At 46.7% G+C, this 25,652-nt stretch overlaps 1 protein-coding gene across 2 annotated transcripts; it reads left to right on the top strand.

The window, feature by feature from the left end:
• Positions 1 to 21: 21 nt before the first annotated feature.
• Positions 22 to 17,045, top strand: agtpbp1 (ATP/GTP binding carboxypeptidase 1). Of its 2 annotated transcripts, XM_029161180.3 has the most exons (27): positions 22 to 156; positions 1,556 to 1,614; positions 2,604 to 2,731; positions 4,549 to 4,616; positions 4,919 to 4,982; positions 5,093 to 5,239; positions 5,580 to 5,711; positions 5,805 to 5,898; positions 6,034 to 6,071; positions 6,311 to 6,519; positions 6,611 to 6,788; positions 7,019 to 7,060; positions 7,719 to 7,816; positions 8,167 to 8,283; positions 8,353 to 9,113; positions 9,288 to 9,371; positions 9,594 to 9,683; positions 9,838 to 9,986; positions 10,104 to 10,191; positions 10,632 to 10,776; positions 10,915 to 11,065; positions 11,278 to 11,458; positions 11,618 to 11,747; positions 11,862 to 11,993; positions 12,375 to 12,551; positions 13,280 to 13,431; positions 15,008 to 17,045. In XM_029161180.3, the coding sequence occupies exons 2-27, from the start codon at positions 1,583 to 1,585 to the stop codon at positions 15,177 to 15,179; spliced, it is 3,759 nt and encodes a 1,252-aa protein (XP_029017013.1). In that variant the 5' UTR covers positions 22 to 156; positions 1,556 to 1,582; the 3' UTR covers positions 15,180 to 17,045. The 2 variants fall into 2 exon arrangements, with proteins under 2 accessions (XP_029017013.1, XP_029017014.1); XM_029161181.3 differs by lacking the exon at positions 7,019 to 7,060 and having other exon boundaries at positions 23 to 156.
• The last annotated feature ends 8,607 nt before the right edge of the window (positions 17,046 to 25,652 follow it).

The following is a 25,652-nucleotide window of genomic DNA, read 5'->3' on the forward strand; positions in this document are numbered from 1 at the left end:
CTCGCGTTGTTTAGCGGCGGCCCCCTGACAGTTGGGGCTGGTCTCATCACAACATCATCAGGGCGTTTCAGGCAACGCTCAGACGCACACAGTAGCAGCCCCCCTCGTCTTGGAACTGGGCCATCCTGAATGGGACAGCACTTTCTTTCCACCCAGGTCTGTACAGCACTCCTTGTTAGCTCCATACAGGCTTGTAGCTCTTGCTAACATCGCATGTATGATCTTTATACAGCATTTTTGTTAGCATATCCCATCGCTAGCTAGTCCGTTGTCGCAGACAGACAGGCGTTAATGACTGACTAGTCCAGCAGGTGCAGCGGCCAACAACCTCAGCTAGGTTAGGTTATCTAGCATATTAGCATAGTGTAAAACAGTATTGCCTGGCTAGTTACTTTGCCACTAACAGCCTGGTGATAATACTTGATGTGGTTTTAACACAGTGCCTTGTTATATTGAAATAAATGTTGGGTTCAGGCAGCAGCCGCAACAGTTTAAGGCTGACTGTCAATCAGTTACCATCTTACCATCTGTTATGTTACACGTTAATCTGGCTCCTGCAACATGTCATCTTAAAAGCTGCTTTAAAGGAAGCCTCAAAAAGAACCCAATAGTCCTTTTATGGCCTGACCTCGTAGTTCTCTGCTCCTCCTCAGCCCCTAAAGCCTGACCTAAGGTGGTGGAGCCATCTGGTTCAACCTTTCTAGTAACAAGGGGGGATGGACTTTTGCATTTTGAGTCTGCAAGCTGTCGAAAAACCTGAATGTTGAGTTATGTTTAGACAGCGTAGACATGAGCTTATATTTAAAATGACACTTTGAACATCTGGTTGCATTGTTGTATGCCATTTTACTTAGTTACTGTGTTGTGTTATTGTAATTTGATGTTTTTAAACATAACTATATCTACTGTATGATATGAAATTATCATACATTTTACTTTATTTTGTAGTTGGTAATAGTACAGTATTGTGTTGTTTATGTCCCATCTCAGCCCATAATGCGTGTGCATTGACTTTTTTACCTAATCTGCAGTCAATCTCTTGGGGAACTGTGAAAATGCAACACATTAAACCATTACTGTAATTAGTTTATTGCTCAGTTATGTAGATAGATGGATTTTTGCATTACATTTTTAACCACTGTTATGTAATATAATATAGGTGTATGCCAGTAATGCTTTCTTTCATACCTTGTGTTCAAATTACCTTGTCCACAGTCTCTTTTGTTTTGAGACACCTGAGATGTGAAGCATGCTGCAAAGTCCCTTTTGTTTTGTGTGGAATCAGTCAAGAGTTACAGTGTGTCTGACAGGAGCCACAGTCACCATAAGTCTGCACTCACTGATAGGCTGGTAGTTTGGAGAGACCACTACACATTATTATATGCTTATGAAATAGGGACGGAGAAGCACATTCAGAGCTGTGGCTATTGTTATCTGACTCTAGTTACAGTTTGAAGTCACAACAAAGGCAATTCATTCGTGCATATACCCATTACTTAAAGGTGAAAAAACATTGTTCCTTCTTTTTTTAATGAGTTTCTTTTCCCTTGTGCAGATGACATGAAATACTGATTTTGAAAAAATGAACAAACCTAAAATGGCCACAGAGAAAGGGTGAGTTGTTTTGCTAGTCCAAGGCAACTAAATGCAGTTTCATTCCTTGCATACACAATGTTTGTGGCTGTGTTTGTATAATCTCTGTCAGAACCATCTGTTCACATATACTGTACATTGCTTACCTGAACCTATGCTGAGGTGATTCTGCTGTTTTTATTAGTTTTATATAAGTCATTTGATGCACATTATGTTTCTAAGAGCAAAGTTGAGTGTCTGTGTAAGAGAGGAGGAATATGTTATTGCTGCAAAGCAAAGTATGTAGAGGGTTAAATGACCTTCAGTAGCTAACAACTTTTTTACAACTAATAATAACAAAACCTTTATTTTTCCATTATTCAAAGACAATATGCTCGTAATAATCATTTTATGCATTTGGTTTAAGTAGGAAATGTATACTTTTTTTAAATTTCCTGGTGGTCTGTATTGCATTTACTTATGTTATGTCTCCCTCATCATGTTTCACTTTAACTATTCCTGCTTTGCTTTTTTCATGATACTTTTTTTCCCCATTTTCTTTGTCTGTCTCACTCTCTGTCTTTATAAGGACATGTGAGAAACTCTGCTCCACTGAGTACATTCAGAGTTTTGACTCTCGCTCCTATATTTGCTATTGCTGTACCAACAACTGACCTCTAACCTTGTGTTTCCATCTGAGCTCCACTGAACTAGGATCATAAAAGGGTCAATATTCCAGAAATAGTGAAGCACTCTGAGACTGCTTCACTGTTTCTTTACTTCACTGCTAGACTGTGAGATCAACAGCCAGCTTATTAAAATAAACTAAACACATTCAGACTGAGGCTGTATGTAAACATTCTCTCCTCCGTTTGGAGTTATTGTGGGTATACAGTACAAAGCATTTCCACATATGTGGGATATCTGCATGCTTGCTAGACCTAAAATTGCAAAATCTGCATGACTGCATGATGTATTTTACTGTAAGTCTTTCACAATATCAAAAAACGTGAGTTCATGTTTGTTTCCAGTGTTCCCAGTAACTCTAGGGTCCTAATGCTCCTGGCCCAACTGGAGAGGATGAACGGAGAGATGGTGAGGGATGCAGAAACTGCACGGCAGGTCACTGCAAAGATACTTCATCTCATTCAGACACAAGGTAATGCAGCAGACACACACATGCAAACGCATGCACACACCTAGTTATACAAAAGGGTGACTTAACACCCAGCAATGCACTCTTTAATTAAAACCTGGTCAGACCAACAATGGTGTCAGGTTGATGTTGGCTAATCTACTTAGCTCAGGGACCGGCTGCATGGTGATTAAAAGTACTCCACCCTTTGTTTTACACTTCTACTGCGATGTCAAAATGGAAAGTTGCAAATCAGTGCCTTATTGTAGAAACTTGGTGGCAGCATTTCCCGGAATGCTGTTTGCCAGGAAACCCATCAACACCACAACGCAATATTCCACATTGCTAGATGCACTACCTGTTGTCTCTGTCCTTGCTGTTGCTGTCTCATGTGACATCACTAAAGTCAGTGTGTCAGACGTTTTGCAAGTTCCTCTGTACCACATTTCGCATCCCTGTATATAGAACACTGTAAACTGACTTTATATAAGACAAATTCAATTTAGAACTAACTTGATTTTTTAACTTTATTAATTACACACCTGTTTGTCCAGCAGCGGGAACTGAGACAGGTTTGTGCACCGGTCAAAGTGTGGATAGATTTGTAAAGTATCTCCTGATCAGGCTCTGATTACTCTTAATAGGAGAACAGAAAATAATATCTTGTTCTAGTGACACACAGTAAAATGCCATGCCATGGTCACATCCTTTGAAATGGATGCCACTCATGTAGCATGTATCAATTTTAGTTGGTGCAATCCCTCAAGTTATGACTCAGCCAAGTCTTTCCTTTCATTGTCCCTTTTCCTATAATTAGTTGCTTCCTCCCTTCTCAATTACTCTCAGTAACTCATCATGGCTGGTGAGCATGTGAAAGGCAGCTGTCTATGACCATGATATATCAGCTGTTCCTTACATGTACTGCGTGGCTGTCAACCAGGCAGTACTGGGGTTAGGGGGGTGTGGGGGCTCTATGACCCAGTTCACAGTAACCGTATACCCCATAACAGACTTTGCTGTTCCCTCGTATCATGTTCATAGGATAAAAGGAAGATCAACGGTTGCAAGTGATGGAGCCATAAATGGACTTTCTGTACAGTCTTACTGATGTTGATGATGAGAGTAAAAAAGTCATTACACACTGTTTTTGTGGAGAGTGAAGTAATTTTTGTAGAATGTTTAGAAGTAGCTGGTGGTCTATGTTTTAGTATTTTTGTCGCATTCTAGGGGAGGGGCCTAACATCTAGGTTTAGAGTGTCCTGTTCCTCAGCTGGGGTTAGTTGCCCGCAGTCTAAGCGAATTGTTCAGATGAACTGGTAATACAGACGGTGTCTTTACCATTTACCTTCCTCGAAGCGAGACACTGGGATCTTTAGACCTCCAGATTTACATCTAGAACTTTTGAAAAAAAATCTTTTTGTGCTTTGGTGAACTGTATAAAATGGAGTATTGCCGCCCCAGAGGACACTGTCATGCTGTCGATCAGGACCCTCCAGGTAGGTAGAAATCATATGAATTAGAAAAATATCTAACGTTTCAGTCATGACACTGATACCGACATATCCACCTACCATGTTTCATTGAACCCCTGGCTGATAAATAGATTATATTGTCGTGTGTTTCTCTTTATTTAGGCTTTGTAATAGACCATTATCCCAAGCTGTCAGTTTTTATATGAACTTTGCTATAAATCCCTTTCTACTGAGAAATAAACCACTATCATTATTAAAGTGAAATCCCTGCTTTTGACTAAGTGATGTGAGAGTTTGCAACACTTCTTGGGCGTCACTGTAGTCTGCCTTTGTAATTTGTTTCCATGTTTGCTTTTTTGTATGTTACAGAGAAGAGTGGAAAAGAGGTGATGTCCAAAGGCTCTAGTGGCATGGAGGTCATCTTGGCTTCGCTGGAGGTCAGGGCTTGTTGATAAGTCAGCAAAACCACTAGCTGAGTTTGTTGTAGATTGGGTAGCCTTAGTTTGTAACTTTCATTATTATTTAGTTTAAAGCCAATCATGTTTTCACTTTTGCTCTTGATTTACACAAATAATGGGATTATTCAAATAATTTCCTTTGCACCTTAGTCATTTGAATTTTGTGTAAATTATCAGCCTTCATGACAAACAGGAAAGTGTGTTTAGAGGCATCGTTGAGTTAAATTCTGCAAGTACCGTATACCTTGACCTAACAATTTATGTGACTGTGACTTGCACAGAACTTCCGGGATATTCAGACAACCCTAAACATTTTGTACATTCTCAGTGAGCTGCTGACTGTGGGTGAGTCCAGTTCTCTGCTGCTAATATTGATCTACTGGCCAAGTCTAATCCCAAACGGCATCAGATTGGATCACAGTTAATGCAGGTTTATCGGTTGGGTTCTGTTTTAGGCAGAGGTCGCAGGGTGGGAGTATTTGTGTCTAAAGGAGGAACAGGAATATTATTCCAGCTCCTAAACACTGCCAGTAAGGAGATGCCTCCCAGTGAAGAACTCATGCTGCAGCTTCACTCCCTTCTGGCCAAGGTTGGCCCAAAAGGTACACTATGCAGTATGCCCAGTGTCCCAAACACACACAGTACATACCCAGTACATAGTATTGGTTCTCTGTTTTTTATTTAATCTCTGCTTTCACTATTAAAGCCTATCTCACATGCAGAATGCTTTTTGTACATATATTATAATGTCTAACAACATGTTTTATGTAAATATCTAACATACTGAGCACATTTTCTTCCTAGAAGAATGTTTATAAAAGATATCTTTTGGATTTTTATACTGTACATTATTTAAAGGTTTTGCATCAGTTCGTTGCTTCAGACAAAAAAATCTACTCGTTACTTGTCTGCATACAATTATTATTGCATTTGTGTGTTCAGACAGAAAATTTGGAGTGAAGTCTCGTTTGAGTGGCTCTTTAAGTGTCACAGTGAATTTAATCAAACAGAACCTACAGAACACCAAACTGCTTCTGCCCTGCCTGCAGGTTCTCAGGGTTTACTCCACTAATTGTAAGTAACCGCACGCTTCTCCGAATGCGTCGTGCAAGCAAGTTATACTGTAGGAAATGTAGACGATAACAACGTGCCTCTGTTTATTTGAAGCGGTGAATGCCATTTCATTGGGGAAGAATGGCGTGGTCGAGCTCATGTTCAAGATCATTGCACCGTACAGCAAGAAAAACACCAGCCTGCACAAGTGAGTATCTGTTTGTATTCAAGAATCACCATCAACACGCACACTACAACCTATTTTAACTTTAAGGTAGTTTTTGTATCTGTCATAGATGTTGGTTTGACAGATTGTGTATCTACGTTGTTTGTGAATCAACAGGGTAGCTCTGGACGCACTGGGAGCTCTGCTTAAATCGAGTAAGTAACTTCAATAGCTTTCTTCTTTTCTTTCCATCTTCTTTCACCTTAGTATATCCTTGACTCCAAAACCAAAAACTGCTTTACATACATCAGCATACATTTTATGTAACCCCTCCAGCTTCTTCGCTCCTTGCAGCTGTTCACTTTTACAGAGCTTCTCTTCATCCTGTCCCAGGTTGTGAACATTGTGAGGTGATCTTTGCTAATACTGCTCCCACTCTTCTTCGTCTGTGCAGAAACGAACGCTCGCCGGGCTGTGGATGGTAGACATGTGCCCGTCTTGCTTGCTCTCTACCTGGATTGGCATCGCAACGATACGCGGCATCGGCACATGCTGATTCGCAAAGGACTTCTGATCTGCCTCAGAAACATCACCAACATCAAACTTGGCAGAAAAGCCTTCGTAGAGGCAGATGGCATGAGGATCCTCTACAACACATCAACTGTGAGTGAAAGTAGGCCATAGGAACAACAGAGAGGGGTGCTCCCTGCACTGGGTCTGAGCTCTCTACTTTCTGCTCACGTACTGTACCTAGGAGTGTCTTCCAGTGCGAACCCTGGACCCTCTGATTAACACTTCAAGTCTCATCATGAGGAAGTGTTTTCCTAAGAATCGTCTCCCTCTGCCGACCATCAAGTCAGCTTTCCAGTACCAGCTGCCACACGTCCCTGCTTCAGGGCCTGTGGCACAGCTGTACAGCCAGCCTCCAGGGGGTGAGAACACACAAACTCACACCTCCACTAAGCCTGCCCCAACTTGTCATAGTGTATAGTATATGTGCACGGCATGCCATTCAGTTATGATGTGCAGTACACACATACTGTATGTGTTTTAGTGCTTCTAGATTATATCCTACATACCGCATATTTTTTTTATATCCTTAGTCCAAAAAAATGCTTAATAGCAAAAGTCATGACGCTGCTGCACACAATGTACCTTACAGGAAACACAAGTCATCAGCTCAGCAGCAATCCCTTAAAGATGGGTAAGACGTATGTAAGACATGACTCCATCCTCTGATTACATAGACTCACGCCCTACTGCCTCATCTCATCTGTCACGCTGTAACTTCACTAAACTAACCCTGGACGTCTGGTAGGAGATAAGTTGTAATGAAGATGCTGAGTGCACATCGCATACTGCTTGCCTGCACACACGTAGATTTGTGTATTTGCACTGCACAGCACTCAGCTAATTTGCTTTTCGCTTTGTGTCCACAAGCTGTCAAATTAAAATTTAAACCTCCTGCGTTTTCCTCCATCTAATCTAAAATAAAAATGTGTAATTTTATTACAGTATAGTTGAGTGTGAGTGATGATGTAGTTAGTTTCTCCACTTTATGTTTATTTCCATAAAATTAGCTCAGAGTTGTTTTGACTTATGCATATTCTATTTAATGTTAGTAGTGTCAGTAACCCACTACAGTACAGTGTCAAGTCATAAGCTGCTGTAATTGCTTTTACATTAACGTATCAGTGTGATTACCTCCTCGGTGAGTTTGAAGCCAGACACTCAAGATTTCTTCTTTCCTTCAAATAGCTCATGGCTGCTCACAACAATTGCTTGGGCAGGAACAGAGAACATGTTGAACAAAATCTCTCAGTCACCTGTGTAACTACTGTTTATGTGTGTATTGTACCCAGTGGATGATGTGGTGGATGAAAGTGATGATAACGACGAGACCGAGGCAGATACAGAGAACGATACTGAGAATGAGGAAGATGAGAAGTATCGATCTCTGGTAATGCTCACATACACACGCCTTATATGATAGGTTACATTTACTGTTCAGACTATTTCTATTGATTTTTAGTGGTGATGTAGAAATCACACAATTTTTCTTATTTATATTTTTAAATTAGTTTAAAACTATAGTACAAAGTTGTAATATACTATACAGTATAAAGGACCCCAGTTAACTAAAAGACACTACCTTCTACTGTTTGTTACTTCAAATTTCGACCAAGGGAAATTGTTACTGTACTTGTTCCAGATTTTAGAATTGTAAATGCATTGTAAATGCACACTATCAGAATAAGGCATAAATAAAATCATAATATTTCCTTAATCGTTTGTATTTTTGTCAATCAGAATGATGACATAGAGACAGACCTAAACAAGCTCCATCCCAGGAAAAGCCCTGGTCGTCCATTTGAAGAGCTGAAGGTCTATGAGAGGTTCTTTGTGGAGCTATCTGAAGACTTTCAGGTCAGTGCTGCGTAAAGAAGCTGAAGTAATGTTAATTGATCGCTTTACAGTATGGTTCTTCTCTTTCAGGGGTTTAACTTTGAATGCTCAAAGAGTGCCTCGACAGCATCTTCGCTATCTTTCTCCTCATCATTTTCGTCAACCCGACCCTCTCGGCCAGTCATAGTACCCACAGCTCAAGCCCTGTCACCAAGGCACACCCCTATAGGTCTTCAGGGAGACTGCAAGCTCACCAAAGGACAGCATGCTCGGCTGTCTCCAGCATGTCCTGATTCTACTCCTGCCCCTCAAACACCTCTTGAACTGGACGCAATCTGTCTTACTAAGAACCAAGGTAAAAATCAAGGAGACGTCTCTTCTGTGGATGGACATAGGACCTCGTCCTTCCTCAACCGGCCTCCGTCTCAAGGGCAAAGGCTAGAACAGGAACTGGCACACGTGTTGGAGTGTATTGCTCTAGAGGATGACGGGGCTCTGCATTCAGAAGGGGGAGTTAAACAAGAAGAATCTTCCGTTCAGGCACCAAGACACATACAGTCACCTTTGCTCTTGGGAGAAATTGCGGCACGTCGTGTGGGCGGAGGAGGCAGTAATTGGGGTTCGGACTGTGGCTCAGAGGGTGCTGAGGACGACGTGGGGGAGGGAGGCATTTTGGAGGTACCAGACACAGCCCGCTTACTCCCACTGCATGATCCTGACCTTTACGTGGAGATGGTGAAGGGAACACACTCTGTACCACAGTATGCTGAAGTAGCCTACCCAGATTACTTTGGCCATGTAGCCCCAACATTAAAAGAACCCCTTCTGGAGAGAGTTTATGGTGTACAAAGGTAAGAGGTATATACACACCTACAGTGTATACTACTATTCTGGAATTTGTTTACTACTTTGGATGCTTTTCATATTGTTTTTAAAATATAAGTTTTTGTTGCCGTTACATACTGTATTTTAGTATGTTACATACATATTGCCAACCCATTGTCTTTCTGGGTCCAACACTGCAGATCTAAGATATTCCAGGACATTGAGAGGTTGATTCATCCTAATGATATCTTGGATAAAGTAGTGTATGACCTGGACCTTCCTAGGTGAGTTGCTTTTGCTTAGTCTGCTCCTTTAAACATCTCTAAGTATACGAAACTAAAATTATTGCTTTTGTTTTTGGTGCTTCAACGTTTGGTTTTAATGTGTAATTCAAATGACAGAAGCTCACTGTTCTTCTTTGGAAAATGTTCACACAAATCAGATTATTGTAGTTTTCTAAATATGGGCCATGTTATTGATTGATGCATTTATATTTTATGTCTTAGTTGTCCTGTGATTGAGGATGATGGTGAATCATTGAAGTTCAACTCTCAGTTTGAGTCTGGGAATGTCAGAAAAGCAGTTCAAATTAGGAAGTAAGTTCTTAGTAGATGTACAGTTTCATTAAACTGGGTTTTAATTACAATAATATTTAAAGTACTGTAGCTGTTCATTATGTCCTCAGTGCAGTTACCCTGTGATTTATAGTTCAGTCACAGTTACAGTTTATTTACTGTGGTATTTCTTCAGATATGAGTATGACCTTGTGCTGAACTCAGACATCAACAGTAATCATTACCACCAGTGGTTCTACTTCGAGGTGAGCGGCATGCGTGTTGGAACCAGCTACCGATTCAACATCATCAACTGTGAGAAATCAAACAGCCAGTTCAACTATGGTAAGAGTCACAACTACGTGGCTAAAAGCAGGTGTGAGACAACACTCATTCTTCAGCTGAGCTGCAGGATCTTCTCTGCCTGAGTGAGTGAGTGTGTGTGTGTGTGTGTGTCTGTAGGCATGCAGGTGCTCATGTACTCGGTGCAGGAGGCAATCAGTGGAAGGCCCTGCTGGCTTCGCACAGGAACAGACATCTGTTACTACAAGTTGGTATTTTCACATTACAATAGTACAGCAACGCACTACCTATTGTATTAAGTATTTGTTACTGTTAGGATCATTATTCATCATCATTCATTCATCTTTGCATTTATTGCATCCTGTCCGTACTAGATTGTCATTGATTGATTGTATTTAAATAGCATTTACACTTTGTATACAGTAATTCTAAATCACTCTCTTGACTACATCATTATACTGAAACAGATTGATTTGAGAAAGTGCTGATGTTCTACTTTTGAAAAGCAGCCTTTAAACGAGAAAGAGCGACCACTTTTAGATATGACCTCAGTGTCACTAAAAGCTGAACATTACAAGCCAGGAGAATTTATACTGTAGCTGTTGTGCCTGATATAGTGGTACTCTGTTTCTTGTAAAACACAGCAACTGCAACTTTTGCTCATGAACCTCTCCTCCTCCTCTGTAGGAATCACTTTGCCAGGAGTTCCATTGCAGCTGGTGGTCAGAAGGGGAAGTCGTATTACACACTGACCTTCAGCACCAGTTTCACTCATAAGGATGATGTGTGCTACTTTGCCTATCACTACCCTTATACTTACTCCACTCTTAAGGTATCGTAGTGTTACATTGACAATATCACAGTAAAGTGTTAGCATTTGTTAGCATTTGGGGATGTTGTGTTTGGGTTTTGCTCGCTGCATTTCAGTGGATTAAGCAGCTAATAGGTCATTTTGTCATTGTACACCCAGATGCACCTGTCCAAGCTGGAGGCTTTGAGGACCCCTCAGATCTACCTGAGACAGGACGTCCTGTGTGAAACCCTGGGGGGAAACACCTGCCCTCTTCTCACTATCACTGCCATGCCAGAGTCCAATTCCAATGATCACATCTGTCAGTTTAGTGAGTAAATGTGACTGCACTGTGTGTTTAAGTGTTTGCTGGACATGAATGGACAATTTGCTAATTTGTAACTGCATTAGGTTGTTCTAGGCTTCCACAGTGTACTAGTACTTCTCTAATATGTTTTCACTCCGCCTATATAGTATGTTTATGTGTCTATCTTTCTCATCCTCGTCTTTATTTTATTGCGCTCTCCTTTTTTCTCTCTTCAGGAAATCGTCCACTGGTCTTCCTGTCGGCCAGAGTGCACCCTGGAGAGACCAATGCCAGCTGGGTAATGAAGGGCACATTAGAGTTCCTGATGGGCACGAGCTCACTGGCAGCCAGCCTAAGAGAGGCCTACATCTTTAAGATTGTTCCTATGCTCAACCCTGATGGCGTTGTAAATGGAAAGTGAGTAAAAGAAGTCTAAATATGGAAACAAATTACTACACTGGTTTCAGGTAGACACAGTGAAGTGGAGTGAAGTCTCTGAGGCTGCTGTAGGCCTGAATAACGCTCAGAATGTTGGTCTGTTCTCTGTATCCTTCTGACACTTTGTTTCTGCTGTAGTCATCGTTGCTCTCTAAGTGGAGAGGATTTGAATCGCCAGTGGCAGAACCCCAATCCTGAGCTCCATCCCACCATCTACCACACTAAGGGCCTGCTGCAGTACCTTGCACAAAGTCAAAGAGCACCACTGGTACAGTTTCCAATTAATTATTTTTGAACAGCTTTAGGTCATTTTGTACATTGCGGCATTGTCGTCATCAAGAAAAGATTTTGATTTCTTGTGTGTGTGCGTGTGAATGCACAGGTATTCTGCGACTACCATGGACATTCCAGAAAGAAAAATGTGTTCATGTACGGCTGCAGCATGAAGGAGACAGTCTGGCAGTCTAATATAAGTGCTACTTCCAGCGATCTACAGGAGGACCTCGGATACAGGGTGAACACACACACCTGCCCTACAAAAAAACACACCAGTGTGTTTCCCAATCACCACATAAAATCATTTGTTGTTAATCACATAAAATAAATGTAATCTACTGAACAATATATATCTATATATTATTATTATTTTCCATTCATCCAGTTTTTCAGGTATATTCTTTTTCTCTGAGCAGGATGCCAATAAAGATGATAGCTCAAAACTTCTTTGCAGAGTTTCACAGCAAACTAGTCAATACTGCTGCTTTCCCAAACAGTTGCTGTGTACATAAGCCAGTCTTTGACATGGACAGTTACTATAAAAATGCACCCATCTCCTGATGCACTTACACAAACACACCAACACAAAACCTCTCAAACGTCCTCCTGTGTTTTTCAGGCTCTCCCTAAGATCCTTTCTCAGATCGCCCCAGCCTTCAGCATGGCGAGCTGCAGTTTTGTGGTGGAGCGTTCCAAAGAGTCAACGGCCCGCGTTGTTGTGTGGAGAGAGATAGGGGTGCAACGCAGCTACACCATGGAGAGCACCCTCTGTGGGTGTGACCAGGGAAAATATAAGGTTAGCCTATGGTTTATTTGTTTTATATGGCTGCCGCATTTATCTTGTATTATCTTGCAATATAACAAATTGTGGCTGTACTAATGTTGATGCTTTACATCCCCTCTAAATCTCCAAGTGTCCAGCAGATGGCACATCAGTCCTCTATCTCTTCTTTGGCGCTTGTGCCTGGTGTCTTTTTCATCTTCCCTTTTGACCTTTCTTTAACCGTGTCCCTTCTATGTATTTCCGTCTCGGCTGATTTCCTTTACAATGAATTTAGCCAATATCAACATCCGATGGCGATTTTGGCTCCGATTTGCACCCCCGCTGATCTTAGTCAAAGTATCAGTCCAGATGTGCAGGAACTTGTGCTTGCTGAACTGTGACTGCACATCTCTGTGGTCAGGCCAAGTTTGGGTGTTCCAAATACTCTGCAGCAACATGAAAGGTTTTTCTTCTGTGTGTGTGACTGTTTTATTTCTTTCGCTGTGCAGCACTGTGCAGACTTTCTCACAGTTGCAGTAGTATGTGCATAAGTGCTTCCTACAAATGAAATATATTCCTTTTTTTTTTCTCAATAAGTGCTTCCCAGTGTTGGGATTGAGAGTCTTTAATGATTGACGATGGCTCCAGAGTAGCTGTAAAAAACAACATTAAAAGATTTGTTTCAGAATTTGAAAATATTTTTAAAAAAGTATGTAAAATTGAATTCTGTAATATGCGATTTCTTCCTGATTTGACTCCAGGGACTTCAGATTGGCACTAGAGAGCTGGAGGAGATGGGAGCTCAGTTCTGTGTGGCCATGCTGAGGCTGAAGAGGTTGACTGGGCTCCGCAACCACCAACACCTTCTGGATTTGGAGAGCGATCTTATTGGGACACAGTCTAAAGTGGTCAGGTTAGTAATATGGGTGTATGGCACAAAGCCTTTGAAGATACAGTAATTAAAACTTTTTTTCTTTTAACACACTATTCGGAAAGGCTGTTCCATTATTGACCCACTGTGCTTACCATGCTACTGTATAACTCCACACAGCTTCATACAGTGTCTAATCACCTCTATTTAAACTCCCCTGAAATAAGAGGTCCTCACAAATTAGATTTAACTTTAATTCAACCCCACAAATAAATTATTAAAGTTGACCAAACCCAAGCTCTGACCACCAAGGTTATCTTAATTTTGTTACGTTTTAAAACGTCAGCGTTCCTTTACCATAAGATTTGTAAAAGCAGCTGGTTTGGAAGAATGGCTTTAAACTCAAAACCACTTAATGCTGATGCCTCTTTCTCTCCCAGTCTCTCTCTTACCAACATACTCCACTGTCATATTGATATATTCATTCATCATTTATGTGTCTTATCATGTGTTGTAGCGTGGATCCTTTGGGATGGGTTGCTCTCATCTTGGGTTTATTGGTATGGTACCACTTACCATTTAATAGGTCATTACAACAGTCATATGTTGGCCATTGGGAGGCGTCTGCAGATAACCACGTGTCTTGGACTCCATAAAAAGTTGTATGGGCTGGTGTACAGTCATTGGTGTGTGTGTGTGTGTGTGTGTGTGTGTGTGTGTGTGTGTGTGTGTGTGTGTGTGTGTGTGTGTGTGTGTGTGTGTGTGTGTGTGTGTGTGTGTGTGTGTGTGTGTGTGTGTGTGTGTGTGTGTGTGTGTGTGTGTGTGTGAGAATGAAGGTAGTTTTGGTTGTGATGTACAAATATGGATGTGTAGTTTAATGTGAAGATGAGTGCAGTTGTTGGACACAGAAAATGTAACCCAAAGAAAGGAGGGATTGGGTTTGGCTTTTCTATAATGGCTTCTAATGGCTGAGTCACAACTCTCATTATCAGCTTAGACAACATACTGTCCATCTACATCATTACACACAAAAACATTTTACACACATTTGCTGTACATACACAGATGCATCATTTCTGTCTTTCTCTTGCCATCTATCGTACACACACACACACACACACTTACACACACTAGTGAGCTTGGTGGGAGCTCAATGTCTGAGCCCCCTGATCGACTGTCTCACTGGGATCACATTTCAGACCATTAACACCATTAAAAACCCACTAAAGCCACTAAAACCTCAAAGAACCAGCAACCATTTAACCATTAAGACCCATAGGAAAAAAAACAGTCTCACCAGTCAGAGCTCACAGGCATCGTTTGTTGACTTGTTGTTAATTTTAAAATGTAATATATTAGAATTTATTTAGTGTTTGTTGCTTTAATTAGATGTTAGTATTTTGTGTCCATTTAAACATAATAATTTCTCAAAAGTGCATGTCTGAAAAGTATTGAATGCATTTTCAGGGGAGTTGAACTGTAGAAAGTTGATCTGTAGTGACTGTAACTTGAGGAGCACTTACAGTAGACAATGTAGTTTAAATAGTTTAAAAAATATTAATTTTTAGAAAGATTTCCCTGCTTTTATTGTGCTGTGTTGTGTTATTCTGTTGTGCAGCAGCTGCACCACCACCTATGTGATGGAGGAGGACGAGCCGTCCTTTCTGGAGGCGATAGACTACAGTGCAGAGAGCAACGACGATGACGCAGAGCCTGAAAACGAGCACAGCAGTGAAGTCCACGAGCATCTCGATCAGCTGTCCGACTCGGAGACAAATCACAGGCTCTGACTCTAAGGAGTTCACTTCCTCTTTGAGACAGTGTGTGACTTGGATTCTTAGCTGATCTCCAATTATGTAAGGATAAACACTTTGGCTGGTGAATAGCTTAGTTTTACACCTGAGCCCGTTATATCGAGCGTTCCTGATGTTTTCCCAGATGTGTCGGCCCACTGGAGGCCACTGTGTTGCTTCTGAAGGTGCATACTCCACCTGCCTTTCACTTTAGTCAGTAAGGAGCAGACTGAACGTCAATGAATGTTTGCACTTTTCACTATCACTCTAACCACTCTGTAACCCCTGACCTCAGACACCATATAGCCTCTGAGATTCACACTTAACTAACCAGAGCAGCAACGGAAGACACAGCTGATCCTTTACTTGAACCCAAGTTCACTTGCTTGCTTCACGGCGCATCCTACAGTGAGGCCATGGTGTTGTAAGGAAGCCAGTGATGGTTCCTCATGGTGATTTAGGGAAACTGGATCTGCCACACAGACCAGCTTAGACATCCAACCTGCCTTCTTATTTCCTGTCCTTCTTTTCTTCAGTTTCACCCTGTACGTCACCTTTTTACTGCTTGTCTTGGATTTTCCTTTTTCTTCTGACAGGGCAGGTTATTGCTGTTTAACTGTGGCGTGAGGATAACCAAACAGCTCTGTGTCTTGCTTCAGCCGCCGGTGGCTGTTCCACCCCACGTGTTTCATGTAGACAAGCTTTCTCAAACTAGACTCAACTAGACCTTCATCATGTACCCGTCTCCGTTTAGTCACACTGCACAAGGGCCAGTCACCAGTGCTGTTTGCCTTGTTATATCCAAATGTGAAATTATTTATATAGTATCAGTCAGTGTAGAATGTTCACGTCCTCAAGACAAACCTTGTGTAATACAAGAACTACAGTGTAAACACGCATCGCAGTCTGACAGGGCGGGTTTAAGTCTCAAGGTGACTCAAAGCAGTGATGGATTGTTTGTGTTTTTAACAACAGACAGTATTCGTAATATTAGGCAAAGCTGTAAAGAACAGACATTTGAGCTGCAGACAGCAGCTTCTTTGCACTTTGTGTGAACACTAGACACACGCACAAGTGAATGCGAGTGAAATATCACCTTACAACATTTCAATTTGCAAACCTCAGCTTGAGTCACCTCATTAGATTTTAGGCTCTCGGAGCCCAGCCCTAAGCTGTGATGTTTTAAACATCACAGCGTCCGGGAGGTTTGTGCTCTTTGTATCCCGTTCTCCAGTCTGTGTGCATTTTGTGGATTTGCTTGGGAGAGACTCATGCATAAAACAGATGGTGCTTCAAATCAAGCAGTTTTTGTCTTATTCTGTTAGAGATGACGTATGTTTGTGTTGTATTTATACAGCTCGGTCGTGGCTATTTTCTGTTGTTTTTATGACATAATTTATTAATAATTCTGGGATGTAACCTGTATGTATATGAGGCAGTGTGTGTGAATGTGTGTCTGTGTGTGTCCCTTTGCGCACACAGAAGTTTAAGTTATTCCATTATTCAGCTCGGCTAATGCTCTTATAGTGTTTCTCCTTTCAATTTGATTATCCCCTCTTACTGTCCCCATCGTTTTCTCTCTCTTCTTCCCTCTTAACTCTCTTCATTCCATTTTTGTTTGTCGTTCCTTCTTACAAACCCAGCGAGAAACAAAGTGTGCGTGTGTGTGTGTACAGTAAAGGATTTGTGTTGTATGTCACCTATTGTTGTTGCCATTTGAGCATTGTGCAGTCACTGTATGTCGTTGTTCTTTTCTGTTGGGCTGGGCTGCTTTTATTTTGAGTTTTCATTTTGTGTTGATTGTCATGCTGAAAATTGAAGCTAAGAATGAAGACAAGTGAAATAAAACTGCGATGGGGTGAACTGCTGTGTTTTCATTCTTCTGTCGGAGCAAAACATTTAAAATGCACATTCTCATCTAACTGAACTGTCCTGATGGCTCCTGAACTAACCGTAGGTCTGATTAATGAGATAACCTGACGAGGGAAATTAAAATATATGCAAATAAAAGCCTTTTGAATCTTGTTTTGCCTCAAAACAGAACATGATGCTTAGTCTTCGATCAATGTGAAACAGCTTTTATTTCAATACTGAAGGCTACACGATGATGTTTAGTCATTAGTAGCGTAAAGTACATTAGAACCATGTGATGCGATAACTAACCTGTAGAACACTTCAACATCCCCGCTATCGCCAGTACAAGCAGGTCAAATCTACAACTCACGCTCTGCGACTGCTTGGGTGCAGCCTGATTTATGTCTGGGCTAATCGAGCACAACTAGATGCTCCATCACTTCATGTCACCGGCACAATTGCATAAGCATTTGTTTAGCAATGAACCTCCGCTGCCTAAGTGCTCGGAGCAACATAATCCCCTGCCTCGGAGCGAGCGAGCGAGGTGAGAAGGGGGCAACGAAGCCAGATGAAATGTGCAGTTTGAAAGCTGTATTGCATGATTGTGCGCATATTGTGCATATAAACGGACGGGAGGGTGCAGAGGAGGTGGATGGTGAGAGAGAGAGAGAGAGAGAGCGGAGGAGAACGAGAGGAATTTGGAGAGGTGGAGTAGAATGTTAATCTGAGGAAGGCAGCATAGGGAGAAAAGCTCTTGCTGTCCCTGCCCCCCCCCCAACCTTCCCACAACACAAGCACTAACCAACCAATTAACCGATCTGGTCAGGAGATGGAAACTACATATACGTCTGTGTGCGCGTTGCAGGGTGGAGGGTTCTGAACTGCTGCTTTAGCTTTTCTCATGTTCATGAGAGACCCCTCATTAGCAATCTCGCTCCCTCCATCCGTCTCCGCCTCATGCTTTCGGGCGGGCACCGTGCCCAGCCTCCATCCTCACACTGACGAGCTTATTCCTGTAGCCTAAGTGTGGCTCTGTGGGCCTCTAACAGCGTGGCCAATTAGTGCAGGAGTCCAACTTGGCTGCTTATCGGACTCGCTGGTGGTCCCACTGAGGGACAGAATGGCTCCTCTGAAAAGGTACAAGTCCACAAAGAACAGCCTGACAAATCCGTGTGTAGAGGCCGCATGTTCCGCCGCATGAGAATGGAATGACGGGAGTGTGTGTGTGTGTGTGTGTGTGTGTGTGTGTGTGTGTGTGTGTGTGTGTGTGTGTGTGTGTGTGTGTGTGTGTGTGTTAGCGCCACGTCAGAAATCCTCAATCGGTAGGAAGCAGCGTTACACACTGTGACAGTGGGAACTATTAAGGTAAACCAGCTTTAGCTCAGTGGGGCTGATGTTGGAACGAATGATGTGAAACCCAATCACTGCCCTCTGCAGCGGCGACTGCTACCGTACACACAGCTGGGTCCTTCTTCTGCAGGTGTGATTTCCTTCCAGGCGTTTCTGCCGTCGGATCGGGCGGCGTTCCCGAAACCCATGGGCTTCTCCCACACCGGCTTGGCTCACCTACGGTCCTCTGCAACCTTGGGTCGGTTTACGTTAAGCTGTTAACTGGAATGACCACGTTAAAGAATAATTCCACTCCACGCCCTGCTTGAAGGAAACGTGACGTGGGCTGCGTCGGCCACCAGGGGGAGCCACTGGTGATCCGCTGGTAAATCAGAAGCCCCAGTGTGCTGCTTTTTTCTCCAACAGAATACAAACACAACAGTTTGAACGTGTGTGTGTGTGTGTGTGTGTGTGTGTGTGTGTGTGTGTGTGTGTGTGTGTGTGTGTGTGTGTGTGTAGAGGACAGAAATTGTGCCTGGTGATAAACTGCGACAAGACAGCGTGACACAGATAACAGATGCAAACACGCCACGTTCAAACCGAACGCCCCGCAAACATTCTTCCCAGCAGCTCACATGGACCCGCGTGCTCTTTTGCATATCAATAGCCCTCGATAGTACACGCGCGCGCGCGCACACACACACACACACACACACGCACATAATTGGCTACGAAGGGAGCCGAGCCAACTTGCACCTCTCGTTGCCGTGGTAACCGGAGAGACTGATTTTTCTAGAAGCACTTACTCACATCCTGTCTGTTATTCACTTGTTTGTTCATTCATTCCTTCCTTTTTTTACCCTTTCTTTATACAAACCTCTCTCCCCTCGCTCCCTCTCTTTCAAGCCGCTTCCATTCGCGGCCCTCCTCCAATGAGGAGCGCTCGCGGCGCGCGCATGCAAACGAGGCGAACTTGAACCCAATTAAAAGGCACCGAACGACGAACAGGATCGCGTGCACGGCGGCTTGAACGTGGACTTCGTGGCTCCGATGCGCTCGCGCGGCGATCGAACGGCTTTTCTGCTGCTTGTTTAGCACAAAGCAGTGTAATGATCGCACCTGCTGACTTTGGCTCGTTTCGGCCGTCAGACCCTGTCGTGTCGGACTTCCTCTCCTCCTCCACGTGCCCTCTGGCTGCAGCTCCACTGGGGTTATCAGGTTATCACATAGGAAGTGCATCGGCTCTGGCTCCACAGACAGAACTTCAGCAGATTCTGGAAGAATGGCTCACTGGGGCATTTCTAGGCGACCCCGCTGTGCGACAGCACCAGTGTTGTCTGTCATCAAAGGGTGAAAGTGTGTCGAGGCTCCGCTGAAGCACATCAATTATGAACAGACTCGGCAAACAAAGACAGTTTTATTAAAATTCTGACATTTACTTCTGAGCATGAGATGAAAAACAGGCAATATATGTCAAATTAAGGATCACTTTACAAACTTATTCATTCAGTTAATGTGGAAAGCGCCACTTAAAGAGATAAATGTATTTTGTTTGTGTGTGTGTATTGTCATGATCTGTGTTTTTGTTCTTGTCATGATCTGTGTTTTTGTTCTAGTTGATTCCTTGTCTTATTTTGGTTCCAGTTTCCGTTTCCTGTTTTATTTTGGTAGTCTCCCGGTCTCTGTTTTGTGTTCTAGCTTTACTTCCGGTTTCTTGTCTTGTCACAGCTGTCCCTGCTCATTACCCACACCTGCACTCTGTTAGTCATCAAGTCACTGTGTATTTAACCACCACCTGTGTCCTTAGTTCCCTGCCAGATTGTCGTATTCGAGTCCCATGAGTGTTTGTGTTTCTCCAGTGTATTCGAGTCTCATTAGTGTTTCGTGTTCCCTGAGTGTTCCTAGTTTCCCGTGCTTTTGTGTTTCGTGTTCCGTGCTCATCGTGCCTGTTCCTGTTTTGCCTTGCTCCGTTTATCCTGCCTGTGAAAGAACCTGGACTACTACCTGACCGTGAGTTTTGCCTGTTCCTTGCCTGTACTTTTGCCGAGCCATTCTTGTGTATGACCTGGACCGTCTGACCGTGCCTTGGATAATAAACCTCTTTGATTATACCTCGCCTCCGTGCTGTGCATGTGGGTCCGCCGCCTGCCCGAGTCCCTGACAGAACAATCTGGCCACACTTGGACCCAGCCAGCACTTAGCCTCCGGTCAGGTCAGTGACTGTTTTTCCCCTTGTTTTTTACGGCAAATATAACTCCCCCCGCGGAAGTATGGTTTCGGTTTCATCCTCTCCGCCTCGTCGGATCGTCGTGCCTGCACCAACCTGCCCAGCTCCATGGTTATTTCCCTGGGAGGATTTCCTGCTCTCACGCGGTCCTCAGCCTCCAGTTCAGCCGCGCGCTGCTCAGTCTCCCGTTCAGCCGCGCGCTGCTCAGTCTCCAGTTCAGCCGCGCGCTGCTCAGTCTCCAGTTCAGCCGCGCGCTGCTCAGTTTCCAAGTCAGCCGCGCGCTGCTCAGTTTCCAGTTCAGCCGCGCGCTGCTCAGTCTCCAGATCAGCCGCGCGCTGCTCAGTCTCCAGTTCAGCCGCGCGCTGTTCAATCTCCAGCTCAATCGTGCTTTGCCCAGTCTCCTGCTCAATCGTGTTTTCCCCAGTCTCCAGCCCAAGCTCCAGACGCCGCGGCCCCGTTTCACCATGCGGATCCCGGTACAGAGGTCCGGTCCACACCGCGCCCAGCGCCTCAAACGACGGACAGTCGCAGCTGCTCCGGACGGCGACGGCGGCGGCGCGGGTCCAGGATCCCGGGTCCCGCGGTCTCGGTCATGGGGACCGAGCAGCCTTCTTCCCCGACAGAGGAGCCCCTTAATTCTCTGACTGACTGTGTCCCTCTGATAACAGGCATCCCAGACAGCGTCGCCCGACGGGTCCACCTCCTCTGCTCTCCTCCAGTTGCCTTTCTCTTCGCCCACCTCATGAACACCGCCAATTCGGCTACAGACCAGGGCGCGAGAGAACAACTGTTCGAGGAAGCAGCCGCTCTCGTCCGGAGGGAGCCTGTCCTGCGTGAGGCCCTGCAACTCCCGGGCCTGCAGCCAGCGGTCGCTTCATGCCCCACCTCTCAGTCAGGTCAGCCGTGTGTTACTCATGCCCCGGTGCAGCCCTGTCGTCTCCAGGTCCCAGCCCAGTCGAACCTAGTCCAGACCCCAGATCAGCCGTGTGTTGCCCAGACCCCAGATCAGCCGTGTGTTGCCCAGACCCCAGATCAGCCGTGTGCTGCCCTGACCCCAGTTCCGTCCTTGTCCCCGTCAGAGGGCGCCGTCCGTCTGACGACTGTTAACCCCACCCAATCAGGCCCGACGTCTCCCCCGTCGAGCTCGGCAGCTGTAAGCTGTCATGCCAGCTCCGGAGGGGACGCCGCTCCAGTCCCTGTCGGCCATGTTGCGGCCGTTCTAGTTCCTGTCGGCTCCTCAGAGGAGGACGCCGTCCCTGTTCCCGTCGGCCATATTGAGGCCGTTCTAGTTCCAGTTCCTGTCGGCTCCTCAGAGGAGGACGCCGTTCTAGTTCCTGTCGGCCAAGTAGAGGTCGTTCCTGTCCCTGTCGGCCATGTTGAGGTCGTTCCAGTTCCTGTCGGCCATGTTGAGGTCGTTCCAGTTCCTGTCGGCCATGTTGAGGTCGTTCCAGTTCCTGTCGGCCATGTTGAGGTCGTTCCAGTTCCTGTCGGCCATGTTGAGGTCGTTCCAGTTCCTGTCGGCCATGTCGAGGTCGTTCCAGTTCCTGTCGGCCATGTCGAGGTCGTTCCAGTTCCTGTCGGCCATGTCGAGGTCGTTCCAGTTCCTGTCGGCCATGTCGAGGTCGTTCCAGTTCCTGTCGGCCATGTCGAGGTCGTTCCAGTTCCTGTCCCTGTCGGCCAAGTTGAGGTCGTTCCAGTCCCTGTCCCTGCCGACCAAATTGAGGTCGTTCCAGTCCCTGTCCCTGCCGACCAAATTGAGGTCGTTCCAGTTCCTGTTCCCGTAGGCCAAGTAGAGGGCGTTCCCGTAGGCCAAGTAGAGGGCGTTCCCGTAGGCCAAGTAGAGGGCGTTCCCGTAGGCCAAGTAGAGGGCGTTCCCGTAGGCCGAGTAGAGGGCGTTCCCGTAAGCCGAGTAGAGGGCGTTCCCGTAGGCCAAGTAGAGGGCGTTCCCGTAGGCCAAGTAGAGGGCGTTCCCGTAGGCCAAGTAGAGGGCGTTCCCGTAGGCCAAGTAGAGGTCACCCCTGTCTCTGACCCCGTTCCTGTCGACCCTGTAGCGGTCGTTCCAGTCCCCGTTCCTGTCGACCCTGTAGCGGTCGTTCCAGTCCCCGTTCCTGTCGACCCTGTAGCGGTCGTTCCAGTCCCCGTTCCTGTCGACCCTGTAGCGGTCGTTCCAGTCCCCGTTCCTGTCGACCCTGTAGCGGTCGTTCCAGTCCCCGTTCCTGTCGACCCTGTAGCGGTCGTTCCCGTCCCCGTTCCTGTCGGCCCTGTAGCGGTCGTTCCAGTCCCCGTTCCTGTCGGCCCTGTAGCGGTCGTTCCAGTCCCCGTTCCTGTCGGCCCTGTAGCGGTCGTTCCAGTCCCCGTTCCTGTCGACCCTGTAGCGGTCGTTCCAGTCCCCGTCACCCGTGGAGCCGCAGCGCCCGCCGGTCCCCAGGAGGAGGTCGCGCCAGCCGCAGTTCCTGCGCACCTCCAGGAGGAGGTCGCGCCAGCCGCAGTTCCTGCGCACCTCCAGGAGGAGGTCGCGCCAGCCGCAGTTCCTGCGCACCTCCAGGAGGAGGTCGCGCCAGCCGCAGTTCCTGCGCACCTCCAGGAGGAGGTCGCGCTAGTCGCAGTTCCTGCGCACCTCCAGGAGGAGGTCGCGCCAGTCGCAGTTCCTGCGCACCTCCAGGAGGAGGTTGCGCCAGTCGCAGTTCCTGCGCACCTCCAGGAGGAGGTTGCGCCAGCCGCAGTTCCTGCGCACCTCCAGGAGGGGGTTGCGCCAGCCGCAGTTCCTGCGCACCTCCAGGAGGGGGTTGCGCCAGCCGCAGTTCCTGCGCACCTCCAGGAGGAGGTTGCGCCAGCCGCAGTTCCTGCGCACCTCCAGGAGGAGGTCGCGCCAGCCGCAGTCCCGGCGCACCTCCAGGAGGAGGTCGCGCCCGCCGCAGTCCCGGCGGACCCCCAGGAGGGGGTCGCGCCCGCCGCAGTCCCGGCGGACCCCCAGGAGGGGGTCGCGCCCGCCGCAGTCCCGGCGGACCCCCAGGAGGGGGTCGCGCCCGCCGCAGTCCCGGCGGACCCCCAGGAGGGGGTCGCGCCCGCCGCAGTCCCGGCGGACCCCCAGGAGGGGGTCGCGCCCGCCGCAGTCCCGGCGGACCCCCAGGAGGGGGTCGCGCCCGCCGCAGTCCCGGCAGACCCCCAGGAGGGGGTCGCTCCCGTCGTAGTTCCTGCCGACCTCCAGGAGGGGGTCGCTCCCGTCGTAGTTCCTGCCGACCTCCAGGAGGGGGTCGCTCCCGTCGTAGTTCCTGCCGACCTCCAGGAGGGGGTCGCTCCCGTCGTAGTTCCTGCCGACCTCCAGGAGGGGGTCGCTCCCGTCGTAGTCCCTGCCGACCTCCAGGAGGGGGTCGCTCCCGTCCCGGCTCCGGCCGCACCTGCATCGGTTCCTGGCGGCCCGGCTCCGGCCGCACCTGCATCGGTTCCTGGCGGTCCGGCTCCGGCCGCACCTGCATCGGTTCCTGGCGGCCCGGCTCCGGCCGCACCTGCATCGGTTCCTGTCTCTCGTCGCGGTGGTCCAAAGAGGACGCCGCTGGCCCCTGCCTCGTCCTTGCCCCGGCCGCCGGACGAGTGGCCTCGCCCTCGGCGCCTCCTGCTGCCCGGATGGCGCTGCCTCCTGCGGCGACGCCCGCCTCGACTCCTCAGCCCATCGGATCAGCGTCCGCCTGGAGGACGTTGCCATTCGGGGTGGCTCCCGGGGACATCGGTCCAGCCCAAGGGCACTAAGAGTGCCACCCTGGCTCAGCGGCTGCTGAGCAGGATCTCGCCACGCCGTCACCCTCCGTGACGGAATCTCTGAACTTCATGTCTTCCCTGGTCGTGGACTTTGTTGTGGACTCTTGTTTTGGCCCTCCCCCGGTCCTCCCTCCTCCCACCCTGCTCGTGTACCTTGAGGGGTAGGGATTCGGTCCCTCCGCCTGGGACCACCCTCCGCCCGCCCTGGTTTGGGGGGGGGGGCTTCCGTAGGCGCCGTGGAAGGCGCCATAGGGGGGGGGGGTACTGTCATGATCTGTGTTTTTGTTCTTGTCATGATCTGTGTTTTTGTTCTAGTTGATTCCTTGTCTTATTTTGGTTCCAGTTTCCGTTTCCTGTTTTATTTTGGTAGTCTCCCGGTCTCTGTTTTGTGTTCTAGCTTTACTTCCGGTTTCTTGTCTTGTCACAGCTGTCCCTGCTCATTACCCACACCTGCACTCTGTTAGTCATCAAGTCACTGTGTATTTAACCACCACCTGTGTCCTTAGTTCCCTGCCAGATTGTCGTATTCGAGTCCCATGAGTGTTTGTGTTTCTCCAGTGTATTCGAGTCTCATTAGTGTTTCGTGTTCCCTGAGTGTTCCTAGTTTCCCGTGCTTTTGTGTTTCGTGTTCCGTGCTCATCGTGCCTGTTCCTGTTTTGCCTTGCTCCGTTTATCCTGCCTGTGAAAGAACCTGGACTACTACCTGACCGTGAGTTTTGCCTGTTCCTTGCCTGTACTTTTGCCGAGCCATTCTTGTGTATGACCTGGACCGTCTGACCGTGCCTTGGATAATAAACCTCTTTGATTATACCTCGCCTCCGTGCTGTGCATGTGGGTCCGCCGCCTGCCCGAGTCCCTGACATGTATATGTGTATATATATATATATATATATATATATATATATATATATATATATATATATATATATATATACACATATACACACACACACACACTCTATTCTCACCCTCCGCGGGTGGTCTCATCCACTTTCCAAGCTCGGGTCCTCTACCAGAGGCCAGGGAGCTTGAGGGTTCTGCGCAGTATCCTTGCTGTTCCTAGGACTGCACTTTTCTGGACTTAGATTTCGGATGTTTTTCCAGGGATCTGTCGTAGCCACTCCTCCAGTTTGGGGGTCACAGCCCCTAGTGCTCCGATCACCACAGGCACCACTGTGGCCTTCACCTTCCAAGCCTTCTCCAGTTCTTCTCTGAGCCCTTGGTATTTCTCTAGTTTCTCATGTTCCTTTTTCCTGATGTTGCCATCGCTTGGTATTGCCACATCCACCACTACGGCTTTCCTC

This window comes from Betta splendens, chromosome 9 (genome assembly GCF_900634795.4).
Source record: "Betta splendens chromosome 9, fBetSpl5.4, whole genome shotgun sequence".
NCBI lineage: Eukaryota > Metazoa > Chordata > Actinopteri > Anabantiformes > Osphronemidae > Betta > Betta splendens.